This window comes from Takifugu rubripes, chromosome 18 (assembly GCF_901000725.2).
Source record: "Takifugu rubripes chromosome 18, fTakRub1.2, whole genome shotgun sequence".
Taxonomy (NCBI): domain Eukaryota; kingdom Metazoa; phylum Chordata; class Actinopteri; order Tetraodontiformes; family Tetraodontidae; genus Takifugu; species Takifugu rubripes.
The window spans coordinates 7,022,832-7,041,582 of NC_042302.1; the positions used below are offsets into that span (position 1 = coordinate 7,022,832).

Here is an 18,751-nt window from a genome sequence, read left to right on the forward strand (position 1 = left end):
CTCAGGAGTAAGGATCCGCACTTCGTGGGGTCCAGCGGAGAGTCCTCAAACCAGAAGCACTGCAGAAGGACTGCAGAGAACTCGGGAGTCCGACTCTGCACGCTCACTGGCCCAGGAGACGGCATGAAGACCACGAGCGTGCCATGGAGACCCAGAAGACAGACGCTGTCCTCCTGGGCTGCAGGGAGTACGGGTGAGTCCTCGAACCAGGAGCAGTCCTCCAGGACTGCAGAGAACCCGGGAACCGGTCCAGCAGACGGCAATGGAGACCTTGAACGTGCTGGGAAACAAACAGGACAGCAACCGAGACAACAGGACACTCCGGGCCCGATAGGTAGGCGCTCCCTCCTTAAGTAGGCAGCCAGGTGGCAATCGCGCCTGCCTACAGTGCCAGCTGTAGGCAATCAAACTCCCTACCGCCCCCTGGAGGAAATAAATCAGACACCACCCTGGACCCCAACAGCAACAAGCAATGCGCTGCCCTCCTCAGCTGTTTCTAGTGCGTCTTTTCTTCTTTCTCAACACCGATGTCTGATAAAATCTTTGGTGGAGCTGCCTGATGATCCTTGATAGGGGGCTGTCATGACATCATCGGCTTGAGTTTACAACCCTTGAAAGAGGAGCCAGAAGGAACATCTGCATTTTTTTGGGGGGGGGGGGGGGGGCATCAGCGACAGCGACAAATTACACTGACCCAAAGCTAGTTTGGGGCTTCAGATCTAATTTCGCCCATTTCAAGCTGATACCGTGGAAACAGACTCCAAAAACCACACCGTTGTTCACCACATTCAAGGGAGAAGAGATTACTCATCCAGTTAGACTTGGAAGAAGCTGTCAGGAATCTACATTCATTCCAAGTTGCTGTCATGCAGATTTTATGTTTGATGAAGTTTGTAATTAAGTCATAGTCGATGGCAGGAGGTCAAGGTTTGGACAATCCAGCGGGAATACTCAACATTTCGCAGGTGAAAGAGCAAATGTAACCAGGACAACACTGATATTGTTTAGCCTGTGCATGACGATGAAGAGAAAATATTTTAAAACCGCGAATGGCAGCCAAACTGGTCCCCACTGGTGAGGTCATGGTGTCGCCAAATGTCAAAATGTGATGGATAACAGGAAAAGTGGTGGAAAAGTCAGAAAGAAGCATTTGAATCATTCATGATCTGTTTTTTGCTCCCCCAAATTCATCAACAGCTTCAGGCTGGAGGTTTTATGGTGTTTTTTGTGGTAATTCTCCCAGCCACACACAGTGTTCAGTCAAAGATGGACTATATTTTGGTTTTCTTTACTGTTGCTCTTCCATTAAGGTTGATGATTTTCTACAGATAAGTAGGATGTCCAAACACTGAAACCATCCCACAACTGGTCAGAAAGACTGTTGGGACACGGACAAAAAAGGCAAAAAGCCAGGAGCATTGGGCTGATTACACGGGTTCGGGTTCTTCCACAGGGTTAGGGTTCTTAACTCTATTACACAAACATGAACTTAAAATTTCCCAACTTTTGCAATATTTTCAAAATTTTAAGTGAGTTTGCAGATGTAGTTACCACGCCGCTCGGAAAATAAATCCCAAAATGACAATGTGATGCAAACACAGATCTGACAAGATGACTTTTACATGAAGGCTCCTCTTCCAACCAGTGACCTCACAGTGCTTCCTCGCTCGGCAGTGGGAATTTCCGGCGCTGGATAACTCGGTCTGTTCGACCTCGATCTGCACTCCACCTCCGGGGTGGGGGGAGTAGGAGGAGAAGGAGGAATACCTGTGTAACGATCACTTTAACTTGGCAGGGCCTGTTAGAGGTCACGCTGTTGGGTTACGCTGGAGTTGGGTTGAGCTTTAAATTTAGGATGAGAGAAATGCAACAGCGGTCAGATGTTCCCAGGAGAGAATTTGAAGAGCATTATCTCGCTGCCCCCTGATACTCCCAGCTAATTTAATCTTCTTATGCGCCATTTATCAGTGCGGGTCCTGAGAGAAAAGGCTGCCTGCACAAAGAGAGAGATGAGTATGCCTGTCGCTGGCGCCTTATTTTAGCTCGTACATGAATAGAGCTCTGCAGGACAGGCTATAACTATCAAGTGTGACGTAGCCAGAATCTACAGTTTAAGACTTATGCCAAGGAGGATGGGGGGCGGGGGTTGGCGTACGGTAGCACCAATATAAATGTTCAGGTTGACTCGTGGCCCGTATTTGCTCTCCTGTAATCTTCATTGTGTTCTGGTCTTCCTCTGACAGAAAAGATAAATGTGGAGGATAGAAAGGGAGTATTTGTCAGGGGAGAGCACCCATCAACGAAGAATGAGATAGATAAAAATAATGAGAATGAAAAAGGCTCGTTTTCCAAATGGACAGAATGGACTTCAGAGGGAGGGGAGAGCGCAGGAGTCATCTGGTTCGTCTGGACCGTTGCAGCACGGCTGGGCTCGCCTTGTGATGTGTTGCTGCGATGCGTTCGCAGGCTGCCGTGGATCGCTGCCAGGCGGGGGAAGCGTGGAACACCGACTGGGAAACGCATCGAGAAATAAAGAAAAGCAAAGAGAGCAACAGATTTGAAACTCTGCCGTACAAAAAAGAACAGATTGCATAGGCAGGTAATTACCACGTCCTGAAAGCACATCTACATGATGATCCGATGGTTGCTTCACGATGGAGAGAGCGATCTGAGGCTGAGCCAGCACCTCGGTCCTGGAACAGCCTGCTGGGTGGGGAAGAGCCACCGAGCTTGAGCTCATTCCCCTGTTTGTCTTTCTTTTTCTTCTTCTACTACATCATCCTTACGTCCGGATTTCAACTCCAACCCCAGGTTTTGTTTTTTCTCCCCAGGAATGTTGCGTGTGCTTGAAGCCTTGATTTCGGTGTTATTCCAATGTTTTGGCTGATTCCCCGTCTGTCCCATGTGCATTTTGAGTGTATTTACTTGTTTTCAGATTGCAACCCGATGGTGGAAAATAATCTACCTTCGAGACTGCAAATTCAGAGGCTTATGTTGGCTGTTCGCAATCCAAATGAGCCCATGATTTATTTATTTTCATTTCAAGATTGCCTGCTTAAAACCGAAGGAGCGGCGGTCTTATTTACAGTGTTCCTGGGGCAGAAAACAACTATCATTCACTATCATTCGCGTAGGAAAGGAGAAGCAAAATTAGAATTTGAGGGCAATTCTTTCATGTTACCCAACACAGCTGCCAGATAATCTCCTAAGAATTAGAATTAATCATCATCATTATATCATGATGGCTTTCCTTTCCACCCCCAAATTGTTTCCATTCCCTTTAAATGCGCCATCTTGCTTTATTTAGGTTATTAGCATTAAATCATTAAAGATATGGCATCAGGTAATGATGTTTCCCTGCACATGTTGATGTGTTTAGACATTTATATGGTGCAGGGAGGCTATAAAACATCTTTAAGCGGATGCTCTGGAATCAAAAGTCAACCTGTTTTATGTTTGAAGCATTTTAACAAGGTGCACATCTGTCTCTTCCTGAGGGCGTCACAGCTGGCGTGCCACACAAATCCCCCTCTCATCTCGCGGCATCCACATACACAAACTCACGGGCACCGTGCGTATATCCAGAGCGTGGGTGTAGTGCGACCGAGGGAGCGACTACTCAATGTTTACCGTCTGAAGCGTCAGAGTCGCCGTAGCATCGTACCCTCACCGCCGAGCTGTTGTGTTTGGCAGATAAGCCACGTGGAACACAATACTGATCCTAATATGGAGCTGTTTTTCCTCAGTGTTGGAATAAAAAGCAGCATTGTGCTGATTAGTGAGGGCTTTGCTCATCTGGCACTACAAAATTAAACAGATGAAACAATCATGAATGCTGTTTTGTGTCAGGCAGCTCACATTAACAACCAGCTTAAATAGGCTTTCAACATTATTTGTGTGGCCACTGAGAAGAAATGGTCACTCCAGTGGGAATTCTCTGGCTGTAGCTGGTGCCAACATTGAAACATGGCAGCTCTAATGAAGGATTTTAGCCTCATTTCTGTATAATGCGCAGGATGTTCTGGGATCAAACTTTTCATAGATTAGCAAGCTAACATGTCTGATGAATTGATGTTATGTCTGGCCAACACAAAAGACAATTTTTTTTAGATAAAAAGAAGCAGGTTACAGGTTGTCTTGAGGCAAATACAGCTGACCAGGCATGCTAAAATTGTAGAGCAGAACAGCACTGTCATAAATCATGCAGAAACATGGACACCTGGGGCGTGCAGGCAGGAGCAAATTAGATAAGTGTCGGGAAGTCCCCACCCAAGAAGACAGCAAGATCTCTCTTGCAGCTAATACCCTTCTCTCCATTTATACTCCTTTGAGAGAAGGAGTTTAACTGGAAAAATTGAAGGAACAACAGAAAACCAAAGAATGTTATTAGCACATGTGGCTAAAAAACAGGGATTCCTCCTCGGACAATAGCAAGAGTGACTATTCTCATACAAATTTGCATTCATAAGGCCTGAGGACATCCTTGCATGAGTTTAATGTGGACTTGCGATCCAAAGATAAGCCCCCCTGATTGCCTCCGGTGGTCTGCTGCAGTACAAGCAAAAGCTCTGCCCTCGCTATTCCAGTTGGGTCAATATCATACGAATCTTTGACAGCTTTTGTCTCCGTCCAGGGGCCTGAAAAAATTATTGAGTGGTGACTCAGCGATCCTGGTAAAGTGGACGAAACCTCATCAAACCAACTGACAAAGGAGGCATCATCCAGCAGCGAGGCAATGGGAGACAGATGTTGGAAGTGGAACAAGCGGCATAAAAGAGCTCCCCTGTCCCACACACATCCCACACAGGGGGTGGGGGTGTGGGGGCTGTTTGTGGAGCCAGACGAACGCAGACCTTTAGACCCATGTTCGGAGGGGTATTACAAAAGGATAAGAGGGCAGAGGACTATTTACATGTGTGTGAGGTGGCGGTGGTGGGGGTTGTTTCTGGACTCTGCTGAACCAGACACACAGAATTTTGGCTCCTTTGAGAATCAGCCTTAAAGAGAGGGGGGGGGGGGGGACACACAGAGAGAGAGAGAGAGAGAGAGAGAGAGAGAGAGAGAGAGAGAGAGAGAGAGAGAGAGAGAGCTTATACTGCATAAGGCTATAGTCAATCACTCAGCATAGGCAGCCAGGGGAGGGAGAGGGGGAGGGAGAGAGAGTGCGACGGATTGCAGAAGTAGTCAGTCTTCCCTCGCTGCAGGCTCTAAGTTTATAGGCAGTCAGGCAGAGTTTTTTTGGCTGACATGCAGCGCTCATGACAGGATTAGGAGCCGGGGACGCGGGACCAACCGGAGATCTGCAGGTCCTATTGGATGAGCCCAGTTCAGCACAGGTAGGACTGAAAGTGGGCCGGTGTGTCAGAGCTAAAGGATCACCCAGCAGGGGCAGAGCAGCACTCTGTCTGCAAGAGACTTTTGGATAAGTGGTTTCTGGCACAGTTTACGATAACAGCTGATGTGTTTTCTTGTGGAGGCTCAACAAGGTTCTTTGTTCGGGCGCTGGATGTCGGAGAACTTTGGATCGAGTTTACATGATGTGCAACAATTGTCCATAAGTTGACACAATGCACTTACTTCTGAGGAAATCAACTGTGAACGCAGAACATTTGAGGAATTGCAAAAGTAGGTTAAGCTCTCCTCTCTACCCTTTCAATTAGATTTTTTTTTTAAAGCCGAGACAAGTTTATGGAGGGTCGTTGCCCCTTGGCGTTGAGCTTAATTTCCTCCCAATGGAGTAAATCATTCACAAAGCAAACACTCAATTGCTAATTTTAGCCTCTCAGTTTATGGCATTTGTTATGTAACTGGCCTCATGCACTCGAACAACAGGGGGGACTCGGTGTTTGGCTCCCAGTGGTGCTCAGGAGATAAGGCTTAGCGCCGCTCCTGTCAGAGCCGAAGGGTCGATTCATCAGCTCGGACCCTCTTTGTGTCGTTAGCGGTCCTCCCTCATTCGCCATGTGGTTTCAGTCAGCGGGCTCCAAAGGCAGGACTTGTGAAAACAGCCGAACTGCGGACGCAGCACTTTTGTTTTCGGCGACTGGTGCGAGTCGCGGTGCTCGTTCGGGGCACGCCGGAGCTACGTGTGGAATTCTGCACCCAGACGGGGAGGGAGGGGTGGGGAGAAGAAAAGCTTGACTTGCAGTTTTACCCTGGTCTCCCAGCGCCAGAGTCTTGTTTGCATGGAGTCGTGCTGTTGCAGCTTGCAAAAGCCTCCAGAAGGTTGGAGAGACGAGGAGAACCAGGACGCAGCGGGATATTACATAATCCGAGAAGTGACAGCTTCCCTAGCAATGTTTGGAAGATAACACGTTTCGTTTCCATTGTTCATCAGTGATGTCAGTCCTTCCCACTTTCAGAGGACACACACAACACCACCACACACACAAGCACACGCACACTATACACACATCAATGGGCTCTCTGGGGGCTTGTAGATTGTCGGGGGGTATTCTCCGACACCAGAGGAATCAAAAATCACAAAAAGGCACAGGTTCAGTTTGCTTCCATTCGCGGTTTTTCTCGGCGCCATGTTTGCTTTCGGGAGGTTTTGAACCACCTCTGATTTTTGTCTAAACGAACGTCAGCCTCCGTCTGCAAACCTAGCCTCTCCTGCATGAACCGAGTCTGCTTTCAATTAGGCTCTCAGGGATGTGTGAGGGATGTTTTCTCTGTCTCGCTCGCTCTCCCTGCATAGCCTCTATGCCTCCCTCTCTCCCCGTCTGTGCCACTCACCCCCTGGTTTAGTCTTCAGGGCTTGCGGTGAGACTTTTCCCCTGGTTGCTCTGTGTTCTCACAGTTTGTCTCGTCATTCTTTCCTCAGCGGGTCTCCTACAAGGTAACAAGCCACAGACCATTGAGCACATAAATTAAACCCAGCCAGTCAGTCTCCTGATAAACCCCCCAACAGTCCTTGTGTTTCTGAACTTTTTCTCCAGGAGGTTTGAACTTTTTCCATCCCCAGTGTTGTTCCAGCATGGCCAACAACTCCAGGTTGGCGGGTCTGAAGCTCTGACACAACAATACCCCCCGATCTGACAGATAAACCATTGGCGTGGTCATAATCGTTGTAGGTTCTCTGCAGAAATGCCGAGTTGTTCAGCAGATCTGCAGAGAAACACAGACATGTGGGACACAAATGTGGATTTATCGGATGATGAAATAGAAATTTAGAAATTTGTATGAAAAAAAACCCAGCAATGCATCAGGTTTCTAGCGCATAGCACGCTCCTGAGTGACGCGACCCAGAGATAACTCTCAGACGAATCGCAGTGATGGAGGATCGGGCTGCATGTTCAGATAAGATCAACATAAGGATGAAACAGTACATACGGCCGAGCCATCTATTAGGAGATTTACAAGCCAGCACCAGCCTGCTAAGATGTAAAGCGGTGTATGAGGATTAAGGCAAATGATAATAACAAGATAACATACAGTCATTTGAGCTACTGTTGGTGGGGGGGGGGGGGGTGTTATTAAAAAAACTGCTGCAGATCTGAGCCAATAACACATACTTTTACGCTGATTCTATAATCTCCGTGCAATGGGAAAAAGAGGAGAGGTCACCAGCGGGTTTAGGCTCCATGACTCATCATTGGGTGAACCGCCAGACCAAGTCAAATCAGAATTTGGAACGCTGAAGGTCTGAAGTGGGGTCAATCTAACAGGAATCCAAATTTTAGACCCTCCTGTTCTGGTAACGTGTTGGATCGCTCCGGCCACCCCATTGGGGAATTCCCTGTGATATGATCGTATTTTCTCTCACCTTGCAGGTTCCATTTTTGACACATCGTGAAGGAGGAATTTCCCCTCAGCTCTCTGCATTCTCCCTCGGGGGGGGGGGTTTATTGCTTGAAAGGGAATTTTTGTCCTTGTGTGCTGCCTCCATCTGTGTTCCTGGCTCTGTTTTCACCCCTCTCTTCCTGAGGTGGGCAGGTTAGGATGGAAGCTGTCTGAACTACTTTAGTGTGCTGGGACCAAATCTGGGGCTGAAACCTCCATCCTGTTGTAAAAACACACAGAGACACAAACCCCCTCTGTCATTGTGCAGCGAGGTGTATTAACCATCCCACTGAAATGACTTTTAAGACATTTTTAGATGTTCCATGCACGTGTTCACCATATGGGGGATCAATGTAAAGTGGGCGGGGTTTACATTTAGAGGGCTGACCAATCAGAACAGTGGCTGTATTATATGAGGTGTGCAGAGGTTTACCTGTAGTCTGTAGGTAGTTTTTGGGCGGATTCCTGCAACACAACTCAATAGAGTCTGAGATAGGAGCATTAACTTGTGCCTTCCAGATGAGTTATTAGCCCACACACTGTTCCCAAACCAAAATACCACCCTAACATACCTCGGTAGGCTCCATCATTTATTCAGCGCTTTGTTTTGATCGTGCTGAGTGCTTATTAGGAAATAAAATACAATAGTGTTTTGGTTTAAAAGCCAACAACTCTCCATTTGCTAATCTTATCGATGCACAGTTTTACTGTAAATATTTTCTCAATACATGCTCCCAACTGGTTATCCGACGCTGATGATGTAATCATACTGTAAATCCGCAAATGTTCCGACTGTAATTGTCTAGCTGTTTAGTTTTAGATTATCTTGGCTAAAGGTTCAGGGAGAACAGTTGTATTATCAGGAGGTATAAACACATGGTTTCCCTATGGTTGTGAAGAGATTGCCAATGTTACAACCCAGAAATCTAAAATATAATGTTTCCAATCCAGCTTCTCATCCATCAAAGCCTGAGACTTTTCCCACAGGCTTATTTTCCATGGTCCCAAACGAGACATAGTTGCAATTTATTTTTTTTGTGTGTTTGATGTTCCGAGATCCAGGATGGTGTTCTTGGAAGCTGTGGCACAGAAAGAACGGGAAATAATTGTCTGACTAATTTCGGCTGGTGCGGGCATGAGGTGAACCGCATGGGACGGATTTGGCTCGACAGGGGCGGTTATGGCCTCAGCTGGAACGAGCACAAGCTTCAGCAGTCTGCAATCCGAGACAGCAAAAGCAATATTTGGACAATTTAGTCTGAAGAACGTTGGATTTTGGTATTTCTGTTACGGTCGGTTGTGCCAGGACCCGAAAGCAGGCAAAGCGCAGAAGTGAGGTCAAAAACTAGTCCACGAAGGAAAACTCACAACGATAATCCAGAAACGAGAAGTCAGGGTTTCGCTAGGGAACAAAACACGCCAACGCTGGCAAAACGTGAGTTCAGTTCATAAATAGGCAGCTAGATTATCAATAGGCTGCAGGTGCATCAGCCCACGGTACCAGCTGCGGCTGGAGCATGGTTCCACCACGCCCCCTGGAGGGAGAAACCCGCAACGGAGCTGCCAGAAGCTGGGAACCTAACAATTTCTTTGGAGTGGTGAAGCTGAACGGCCAGAAATGTGCAACGATTTTCCACCTTCTGAACCGACAAAGAACTTGAATTGCAGGTGGTGCACACTGCAAATGACTTTAAAGACTGTGTGTTCTGGCCACAAGGGGCGCTAAAGTACATTTATGTGGATTTCTTCGGAAGGAAATGGCTCCTTTGTCACTTTTGGATACAGGAATTTTGCCAGATTTTTCATGATGATGGCCTTAAATACTGCATATAAAAACCCATGAAATAATCAGCTGAAGACTATTGTCAAAAGTCATGCAAAAAGTTAACTTTGCGGTCATTAATCAACACTTTGTGGCAGAGTTGTGTAAATGTAATTGTGTCTGTACAGTTTGAAAATGAAGACGCGCATTACTCCCCCCACTTCCAAATCATTCCCGGTCGTGAATCGAAACCACATGTACCAGACCAAATGACTTAACCTGATGGCAGCTGTCGACAGAGGCAGGATTAGGGTCTCGCTCCACGCTTAGTCTGGTCTGGTGTTTGAACTGACCTGACTTGTACTGTGAGAACTGGATCCTGTCTGTCGGGCGCTGAAGGCAAGAACACTGCGTGTCTACAGTAGAACCAGCAACAGTAAACCCCCTGTTGTGACGTAAGAACGGCTGCATGGAGGAGAAGGTTGGCCGATAGCTGCACAGTTCAACAGTGTTCACTAGACTGGAAAGTGAGTCCCCAGATACATTCTCAGCTGTTTCTGTCAGCAGTTTGCAAAGACCTCCGATCTGTTTGTTCACGATGGAACGGCAACATCTGCATCGACGGGCTTGTTCCACTGGAACAGACTGTCGGGGAGGGGGGTGTCCAACTGCACTGAGTCACCATGTCCGTGTGTGTCCTGTGCTGTAAGCAGTGTTAACTTTTAATGCATTTTAATGCATTTTTATAAGTAATAGCAGCAAGAAAAGAGAACCTGGACAGCATTTTCACACATTTGATGCTTCTTATGAAGCATTAACTCAAATGATCTTGGCCAAATTTTTTAAGTTAGTCCCAACTGAGGGGCTAGTGCCGAACAATTCCTCAGATTTGCTACTCTCAGACCTTGATGAGCAGGTCAAACATGGGCACTATAACCTCACTGTGACCTCTGACCCTGTAGGTTATATAACACTTAGCCTCTGTAAGCATACATTAGCAAAGACTTACAGAATCTGTACATTGCATCATTGTAACAGGCTGAGCATGCTTCACTGTTGGGCCAGGTGTGAGACAAGGTGTTGCCCAGGTGACCGCCTGCAACAGTGCACATTATAATGTTTAGCAGGAGTGATTTGTAAGACGTTGAGTTTTACTCCTCAGCTGTCAAACATGGGGAAAAAGATGGATTTGGGTCCAAAGGGTAAACATCCTGCGAGTGGATGGATGTTTGAGGAAAGTCAGAACAAAAACACAAACAAAGTGGAAAGAAAGCAGGTGTTGGAGGGGAAAAATGACAGGAAAGTAGGGATAAATGAAAGGATGGCAGAGGTGGGCACAACGGAGAGCAGTCTGTTTAGCTGAAAGGGCAAAACAAGCATGGGGTGTCCTGGAAAGCAGACCGTGCTTTACTGCAACCACATTTTAATCCATAACATGCTAACACGTTAAATATGTCCCCCTTTCTTTTCATTCCAGCCCCGTTTCCTGTTTCCTCTTCCGCGCTCCCCACTTTCTCCTACCTCCCCACTAATTATTTCAGCATGTTTCCCTCACAGTTGACAGCAGGTCTCCATGTGCCAGCCTCCCAGACTCTCTCAGCAACAAATTGCTTCCTATTTTCTGAATTATTGGCACTTCTTTTTTGAGCTTTGTGTCTCTGTCAAGATCAATTTGGCTTGGAAAATTAATTGTCTGTTTTTCTCCCCCCTCCTTTCATCCAGCTGTGACCGGCCTCCTGTATTCTCCCACATCAATCATCTGGAAACATTCTTTAAAGGTTGCCCTGACGAACTAGAAGGCCCCCTTCCTCTCCCCCCTCGCCGCCATGCGCCTCCCGGCCGCCGTCCTTCTCTTGCTTCTCCTGCACTCGGCTGAATCTGGCAGAAGGGCTCCGCAGTATGGAGCCAGGGGCCGCGCATGGGGAGGAGGCAAGTCGAGACGCCAGGCTCAGGAGTGCAAAGAATACATCGAGGCAGGGGAGAAGTACCTGGACTGCCAGGACCAGCAGCTGACCACAGTGATGCAGGACTGGCCCACAGACATCCAACACCTGCTGCTAGCAAGAAACAAAATTCAGGTAGAGCCTGTGTCCTTTAACGTGTGAACCGGTAGACTTGTTGGGGGGAAAAGATCAGTTCTGAGTATTAAAATGGTAAAATTATTTGCAAACAGCTGCTCCAGCTGCTACTCATGACTCTAAATCCATCCAGCTTGTTGATACTGCAAGCATCTGCGCACCATTTATTTAGGACCGCGATCAAACACTTTTTTTTTTGTAAGTGTGTGTCTGCATGTAGCTTTTCACGTGTTGGAGTAAGAACACACATCATCTGTGTATCACAGGAGGAACAAATCTAAACGGCTTCTTATATTTAGTAAATAGCAACAGACCAACATCATTATCCCAGAGAGGAAGCGTATGTGTTAGAGTGAGAATTGGGGTTAGGAGAAGGGTTAAGGTTAGACTCTGGAGACATTTTGCCACTGCAGAGGGCACCGTGTTGTATTCTAGCCACATGATAAAAGGGGAATTCTGTCACACTATGCACACCAAATTACATCTGGGTGGTAATTGTTCTCTCCTATCAATAAAACAAACCAAAATTCATTCAAGTGACATCAGACAAAAACAATTAAACATTTTATTAGCTGAGTGTATGTGAGAAAGTTTAGGGATAACCAAACCATGGCCTCACTGGCCCCATAAACTTAACTCGCCAGCCATTTTGAATAAGAAATGACACTTTTCATTCCCTTCCTTAGGTCCTCAGAGACAACATGTTCTCCCAGTTCACCCAGTTAAAGAGCCTGGACCTGCAGCAGAACGACATCTCTATGGTGGAGGATGGAGCGTTCGCCGGCCTCACGCAGCTCACCACGCTGCTCCTCCAGCACAACGGTCTGAGGACGGCGTCCGAGGAGATCCTGCTCCCCATGCGCCGCCTCACCTACCTCCGCATCTACGACAACCCCTGGACCTGCGACTGTTCCCTGGACAGCCTGGTCAGGACCATGCAGCTGCCCAGCAACCGCAACCTGGGAAACTACGCCAAGTGTGCCGGGCCCCTGTCGATGAGGGGCCACAAACTGAAGAAGATGAATGTGGAGTTGCTGTGCGCCCCCGACAGAGACGGAGAGGTGCCGAGCCGGCCGCAGATCAAAGTGAAGCCGGAGGTCACCTCCATATGTCGCACATATATGTTCCCCAAACCTCTGCTGGACTGCAGCAACAAAGGTGAGACCAGGTTCTGCAAATCTCCTGTGTAAACGTGTCAGTCGCATCTTTTGAAATTGAAGAGGAACGGCAGGAATTACCAGGAATTCTTCTCCCAGGTTTAAATTCCAGGTAATAAAGATTTCTGGAAAAGTTGGTGGGAACATGTCAGCAATAAAATGGTCTGGACCAATGTCTGCTAACTCATATGGTTTGACCGTAAAGAACAACCACTCGTGCACCAACTTTTTGGTCAATTACGATTCTTTATGATGAATCAAAAGCAACCGCACAGGATTCCGAAGGGTTGCTTTAGTGTCTTTATGTTAAAATGCAGCCATTTAATGTTGTGTTGGCACCCCTCATGTGCTGCAATTTAATTTCTAAACCCATAAACCTGAGTATAAATTCTTTCCTGAGCATTTTACTAAGTCGGTTGCCCGATGAAAGTGGGCACGAGGCTCCTTTCTAGAGTTCTGGCCACAAGTGGGCTGAGCAAGCAGAGTTGTGTTTACTTTATGAAAGCTGCCACATGGAGCGTGTGAGCCTCATTTAGGGGGAAGCGCATATTCTAATGCTTTAACGTGGCACCGAAAGCTTCTCGTTAAGAGTCTAAGAATGTCCCGACACAACGGGCTCTTTGTGCTGCACCAGATTCTGAAGAGCATCGTGTGTGTCCATCATTGTGTGTTTTTTGATGTTTAAAAAATGTTGTCTGTGGGGAGCATGCAGGCATCTATCAGAGTGCAACACAGAGGGAAGGAATTCTCAAGCTCTCACATCTGGTTCTTTCATTGTAAAAGTAAAAGAGAAGCCACTATCAGGCCCCACCGATCTATAAACTGTAGCTGCGTCACTGTTTTCCAAAGACAGACTGAGGCACAGACGACCAATTGTCAATTTCTCCAGACAGATTACTTCTTGTTCCTTTTAGTTGAAATTTTTCCCTCCCTAATTGCTCTCTTTTATCTCTTCCATGTCCCTCAAACCAGCTTGTTTCTGTCTTTCCCTGACAGCAGTTAAACCTGACTCTTTAAACCCGCTTCAGTGGAACTCACTCTTTAAATCAGAGCTTTCAGCCCGTTCCAGAAAGCAATCTTTTATAAAGTGGCGAACCAAAGCGCCACAATGCTGCATTTATGCTGTGTAAAAGCCCCCAAACCTTTTTTTCCCGCCCCAACAGTAGAGCATTAGAAGCGATTCTTTATCTCATTTGCTCTGAAGTCTCTTTGTTTCCATCTCTGAATGTCATTCAACAACCATCTTTTTGCTCTTTTCCGACACCCGGCAATCACACTCCACTTCCTGCCTCTTTCAGAAGCCCTCTTCACACACGGAGTCAAGTTCCATGAGTCAGGGTTGCTCTATATGTGTAAAAATACCCCAAATTCATGCTGGTGTGGAATCAAAAGCGGCAGCTTTCAATCGAATCAGAAAACAAGAGAGAGCTTGTTCCGCTCATTCACAACCTCCAACAGTTTTGCAGGAGCTTTGACAGATACCGAAGCCTCATTTTATGTGACATTTTTATCCACCTATGACATAAAACCAACCAGTAGTTCCAATAACTGTCATTCCACGCAAATCCAATGCAAAAGCAGTATTAAGGGCATTAACCTCTATCGACTCTAGAGCCCACCAACATAATGAGGTCACGGCTGGCCGTTGGAACTGCGTTACACTATAAACAGGATTATTAGTATGTTTAAAAAAGACCCCAGTCCATAACATTAGTGTGATTATTAAGCTGTACAGCAGGCCGGGTTACATGGAGCATAATTTAATAAGCAGAGGAGGACATTAGCGGTCGTTGCACCCTTCTTGTAAAATGCTAACGTTGGGAAAGATCCTGGGTGCTTCAGATGGGCTTGGCGGAGCGAGTAACAGGTCATATTTTAGGACAAATAACTGTCCCGCTGGCCTTTATAGGTGCTCTGTTGTTGATTACATGCTGTTTAATTGTGATTCACTGTGACTTCAGATGTGCTGAAATGATGTTTGGAGCGCGTTTCACTGGAACGCAGCAACAAGTCCTTTACAGGAAGGGTGATTACTCACAGCAAGACACTGCGAATAATTAAAATAAAAAAATCCCTGTCTGACGACCAAACCGTGGTGCTCGGAAATGTGTCAGCAGAGATCCCGTACAGGACGGGACTCGCACGCCAAGTCAAAATCACATTCTCATGTGCATTCACAGCAGCGTGTGCTTCACCTACGTGAAGTAGGTGCTAGAGTTGAACCTCCCGGGTAATTGACTAAATCATCAAATTTATAGCCTGGACATTATCGGCTGGCTTGGATTTCCAGAGACGGGAGCGGAATCCATACTTGGGTTTTTATGGAAAGAATAGCTCAGGCACAGATGTTCCTGACTGAGCACAAAAACTCTCCTTTCGTTTCATCTTTATTCAGTCGGCAGCTAGTTTTAGGGGCCCATATGTTAAAGCATAAAAATTAGACTTCTCATTAGAAAACACAAGGTTGAATAGCCCGTCAGTGCTGCTGATTAAACGCTGGCGTCGCTGGATGAGTAATCGTCTGCAGGTCATGTCCAAGCAGGAATAATAGCGTGTCTGCAGGTGATCCCGGGAGTTTGATGCCAGCTAGCCATTTTTCTGTCTGCGTCTGTGTTGACAAACGCCCCTACGTTGCCAAACAGCATTAATTACACTTCCCGAGTGCGTCCGCAGCATCTAGGAGCGCAATTTACACACGTCTACACTCACAAGTGTGTGTATATTTTCAGAGTGATTTAAAGGAAAGCGCCTCCTTCACCCAAAGAGCCCCAACGTCTGCAACATCTGCTCTCGGTGCGCTAGAATGCCCTACATTTTTCAGAATAAATCAAAAATTCCACACAAATAAACACATGCTGGAGACTCCTCCACATGCACGGGCCTCAACTGTAGAGTATCGATGGCTTTAATGGAATTCTTCACCCTCGTCTGCAAACATGTTGCGGATTATTGCAGCTTGTTGTCAAAAACATGTCAGACAACAAAGCTGCAGGTGATAGTGAGGCTTCACGTCTCAAGTCTTGGGAACGTCCGTCATCCGTAGGGGAATACGTGGAGCTCACTGGTTTGTACATCAGTGCCTCAAAAGCCATACGTGGAAGAAACTAACCGTGAACCATCAGGGGGAAATATTAGTGTCCATGTGGTCACACGTCGCTCCGGCTTGAAAACGTTAACAGTTGCAACAACCCACAGAACATCTTGAAAACCACGAAGGCCGCAGACCGAAACTCCAGTTTCTCCAGATGCCCGAGGGGACCATTTTTTATTTTGGTTTTTTCGCTGTGTCATCATTTCCGCCCCATGTACGATCTTTGCAGAAACGACGTCTTGTGTTTTGACATCCCGTCTGTTTTTTTTTTCCTGGAGATTTGAACCACGTGCCGTCCGGGCTGCCGATTGACATCGTCAAGATGGACCTGTCTGGGAACAGCATCAGACACCTGAAGCCCCAGCAGTTCCTGACCTGCAAAGACCTGAAGCTGCTCAACCTCAGCCGCAACAGCCTGCAGCAAATCGAAATGGGTGAGAAACTGCCTGGGTAAGTTAGAGGACAGGCAAATTGGCAACTCTCAACATCTGGAGGCAGCCGGGATAGGCTCCACCCCCTCCGCAACCCTGCTGAGGGATAAAGTGGTAAATGATGGATAGTTGGAGGGACTATTTTTCCAAATTGGCTACAAGTCATCATCTCATCTTCTTTGAGATATTAAGTCAGCATACACATTTCATTGAGCCTACAATACATCTATAGAGGGTAACTATGGCAACCCTCATATGCCTAATGTGCAACCAGCAACACCTGCGGTTGCTCCACCTACGACTCATCTGATTTATCCTAATTTCCAGCTACCTGACCCGACTTTTAAAGGGGCCGTTACCCCGATCATGTCCAAGCTGATGTGGGAAAAAGGAAATCTTTCATCCCTCTCTTCCTCGCGGATGTCGCTCTCGCTCGCGTCCAAGTGTTTCCAAGATAAATTTGGGAACTCCAAGACCAATTTTGACATCTGCTCCCAATCACCTCTTTCTCTTTGTAATCATCTTCCCATTTGGTGTAGATCTAAAACATGCTTACGATCAGTTTCAAGAGAATAATCGGACTTGGACGACTGGAAACTGAAACCATTGACAGGGGAAGACAGAGGCTCTGGGAATCGGGTTATTTATTCTCATGTTCCATTGTTGGTTTTGGCCAGGTTCTTTGCCAGATTGTTGTGGGTACAGATCATCCTGTGATGGAATTAGCTACAAATTTCCCATGACTGACAAGAGTATTTTAAGAGCTGTTACAAAGTGCTGACAGAATCTCTGTGTAATATTCCTCCTAGAACCTTTCTCACTGTCAGAAGCCTAAAAAACGCTGCACGTCTGGTTGGAACGGCGCTCCGACAGTATCGCATCCACGTCTGCGGTCACGTTAGACCTTGAGATTCTGTTTGTTGTTGACGGGTCATCATTCTTGGCGGGGGGTGACCAGGATATACCTGGTTGGCTTGTTTCAGGACATGAGAAACACGGACATGAGAAAGTTTTATTCCCAGAAAGCTTTAGTGGAAACTTTTCATGGTTTTTTAAACTCCTGAGGAAATGATAAAAGCTCCTGCGGTTGACCCAGAGCTAGCGAGCATCATTAAAAAGGTTCCCACTGGCCCCCAGGTATGTCTTCTCTTCTTCTGCACTCCTCTCTTCCTTCCGCTCCAGCTCAGTCTAAGATGAAAGCTCGGGCCCGAGGCTGTCGCACGGGTCATTACACTCTCTGCTGTCAAATAAATCCAGCCGCTAACAGCATCTGGAACCTTTTAGGGACGATGTCAGCAGTCACTCTTTGAGACACTGAGTGATCAGAGGGAATCTAACCACAGGTAGAAATATTTAGGTTGCACGTCTGGGGTTTGTGCGGTTCCTCTGTGTCCAAGTGTTTCCTGCTGGGGTTCTAGCTTCTCCTGGATGTCAGAGGAAATTTAGGTTAAGGGGTGTTGCTAGATTATTAGTAAGTGGGAACCCAAATGTGCTCTGATGTCCTGGACGTCCACCTGGACTTGACTGATTTCATTTCCATGTCCTGGACGTCCACCTGGACTTGACCACATGCGATCTGGGTTTCAGAACCCTTTCCAGAGCTGCGACTCTCAAATAAAAGCAGGACCTTCTCTTCTCCTTGCAGCTGCCTTCGCGGGCCTGTTGTACCTCCGTGAGCTCGACCTGTCCAACAACAGCCTCCACAACTTCCAGTACGGCGTGCTGGAGGACCTCTACTTCCTGCGGAAGCTCTCGCTGGGGAACAACCCCTGGGTCTGTGATTACAACATCCACTATTTGATCTACTGGCTCAAGCACCACCCGGGGGTCCAGTACACCGGCCTGATCTGCGCCGAGCCCGAGGAGTTCCGGGGCTGGCGGGTGGAGGATTACGTCAAGACCTACAACGGGGAGTGTCCCAAGGATAGACAAACTGGAGGGATGGATACGGGACAGGGGGCGCTAGGAGGGACTGACAATGAGGCCCAAGAGGTGGCGGGGGAGACGGACAGGGGAGGTCTGCCTCGACCCCTGCTGAGGAAAAGGCTAAACGGGATAGAGATCATCAGGTTGAGTTAGAGCGCTGGAAGATTAGATAATAACGAGTCCTTCGATCACAATGTGGAATCAAAGTTTTTAAAATGACCGTTTTGATCTGAGAAAGTGAAAACGATATGAAATCTACCCCTCCTTTCTGATACAAATCAATTATTTATAACATTTTTTGTAATATTAATTTTCAACACAACTGCAGGTGCTCTCACGTGACTGTTCAGTTTTGGAATTGGGTTGAGGATACACTTTTTATCTTAAAAACATTTTTTTCTGTAGATTGATTGATGTATGCAATTGTGATCCTGTTTTCTGGAAATAAAACTGGGTTTATTTTTTCTGACTCTCTTTACGACTAAATTAGATTTTGCTGCACAATGTAAGTGAGTAACAAT

At 46.9% G+C, this 18,751-nt stretch overlaps 1 protein-coding gene across 3 annotated transcripts; it reads left to right on the forward strand.

The window, feature by feature from the left end:
- The first annotated feature begins 2,470 nt into the window (after positions 1-2,470).
- On the forward strand, positions 2,471-18,692 carry lrrc17 (leucine rich repeat containing 17). Of its 3 annotated transcripts, none has more exons than XM_029825283.1 (5): positions 2,471-2,599; positions 11,270-11,625; positions 12,312-12,783; positions 16,152-16,307; positions 17,950-18,692. In XM_029825283.1, the coding sequence occupies exons 2-5, from the start codon at positions 11,374-11,376 to the stop codon at positions 18,381-18,383; spliced, it is 1,314 nt and encodes a 437-aa protein (XP_029681143.1). In that variant the 5' UTR covers positions 2,471-2,599; positions 11,270-11,373; the 3' UTR covers positions 18,384-18,692. The 3 variants fall into 3 exon arrangements, with proteins under 3 accessions (XP_029681143.1, XP_003972955.1, XP_029681142.1); XM_003972906.3 differs by lacking the exon at positions 2,471-2,599 and adding an exon at positions 5,112-5,336; XM_029825282.1 differs by lacking the exon at positions 2,471-2,599 and adding an exon at positions 5,389-5,625.
- Positions 18,693-18,751: the final 59 nt, after the last annotated feature.

What these genes read in the sequence shown, in the direction of transcription:
- lrrc17 (XM_029825283.1), top strand. Translation starts at nt 11,374, where the DNA reads ATGCGCCTCCCGGCCGCCGTCCTTCTCTTGCTTCTCCTGCACTCGGCT. An exon ending in TAGCAAGAAACAAAATTCAG is followed by an intron (nt 11,626 to 12,311) that starts GTAGAGCCTGTG and finishes TCCCTTCCTTAG; the next exon opens with GTCCTCAGAGACAACATGTT. An exon ending in CCTGCAGCAAATCGAAATGG is followed by an intron (nt 16,308 to 17,949) that starts GTGAGAAACTGC and finishes TTCTCCTTGCAG; the next exon opens with CTGCCTTCGCGGGCCTGTTG.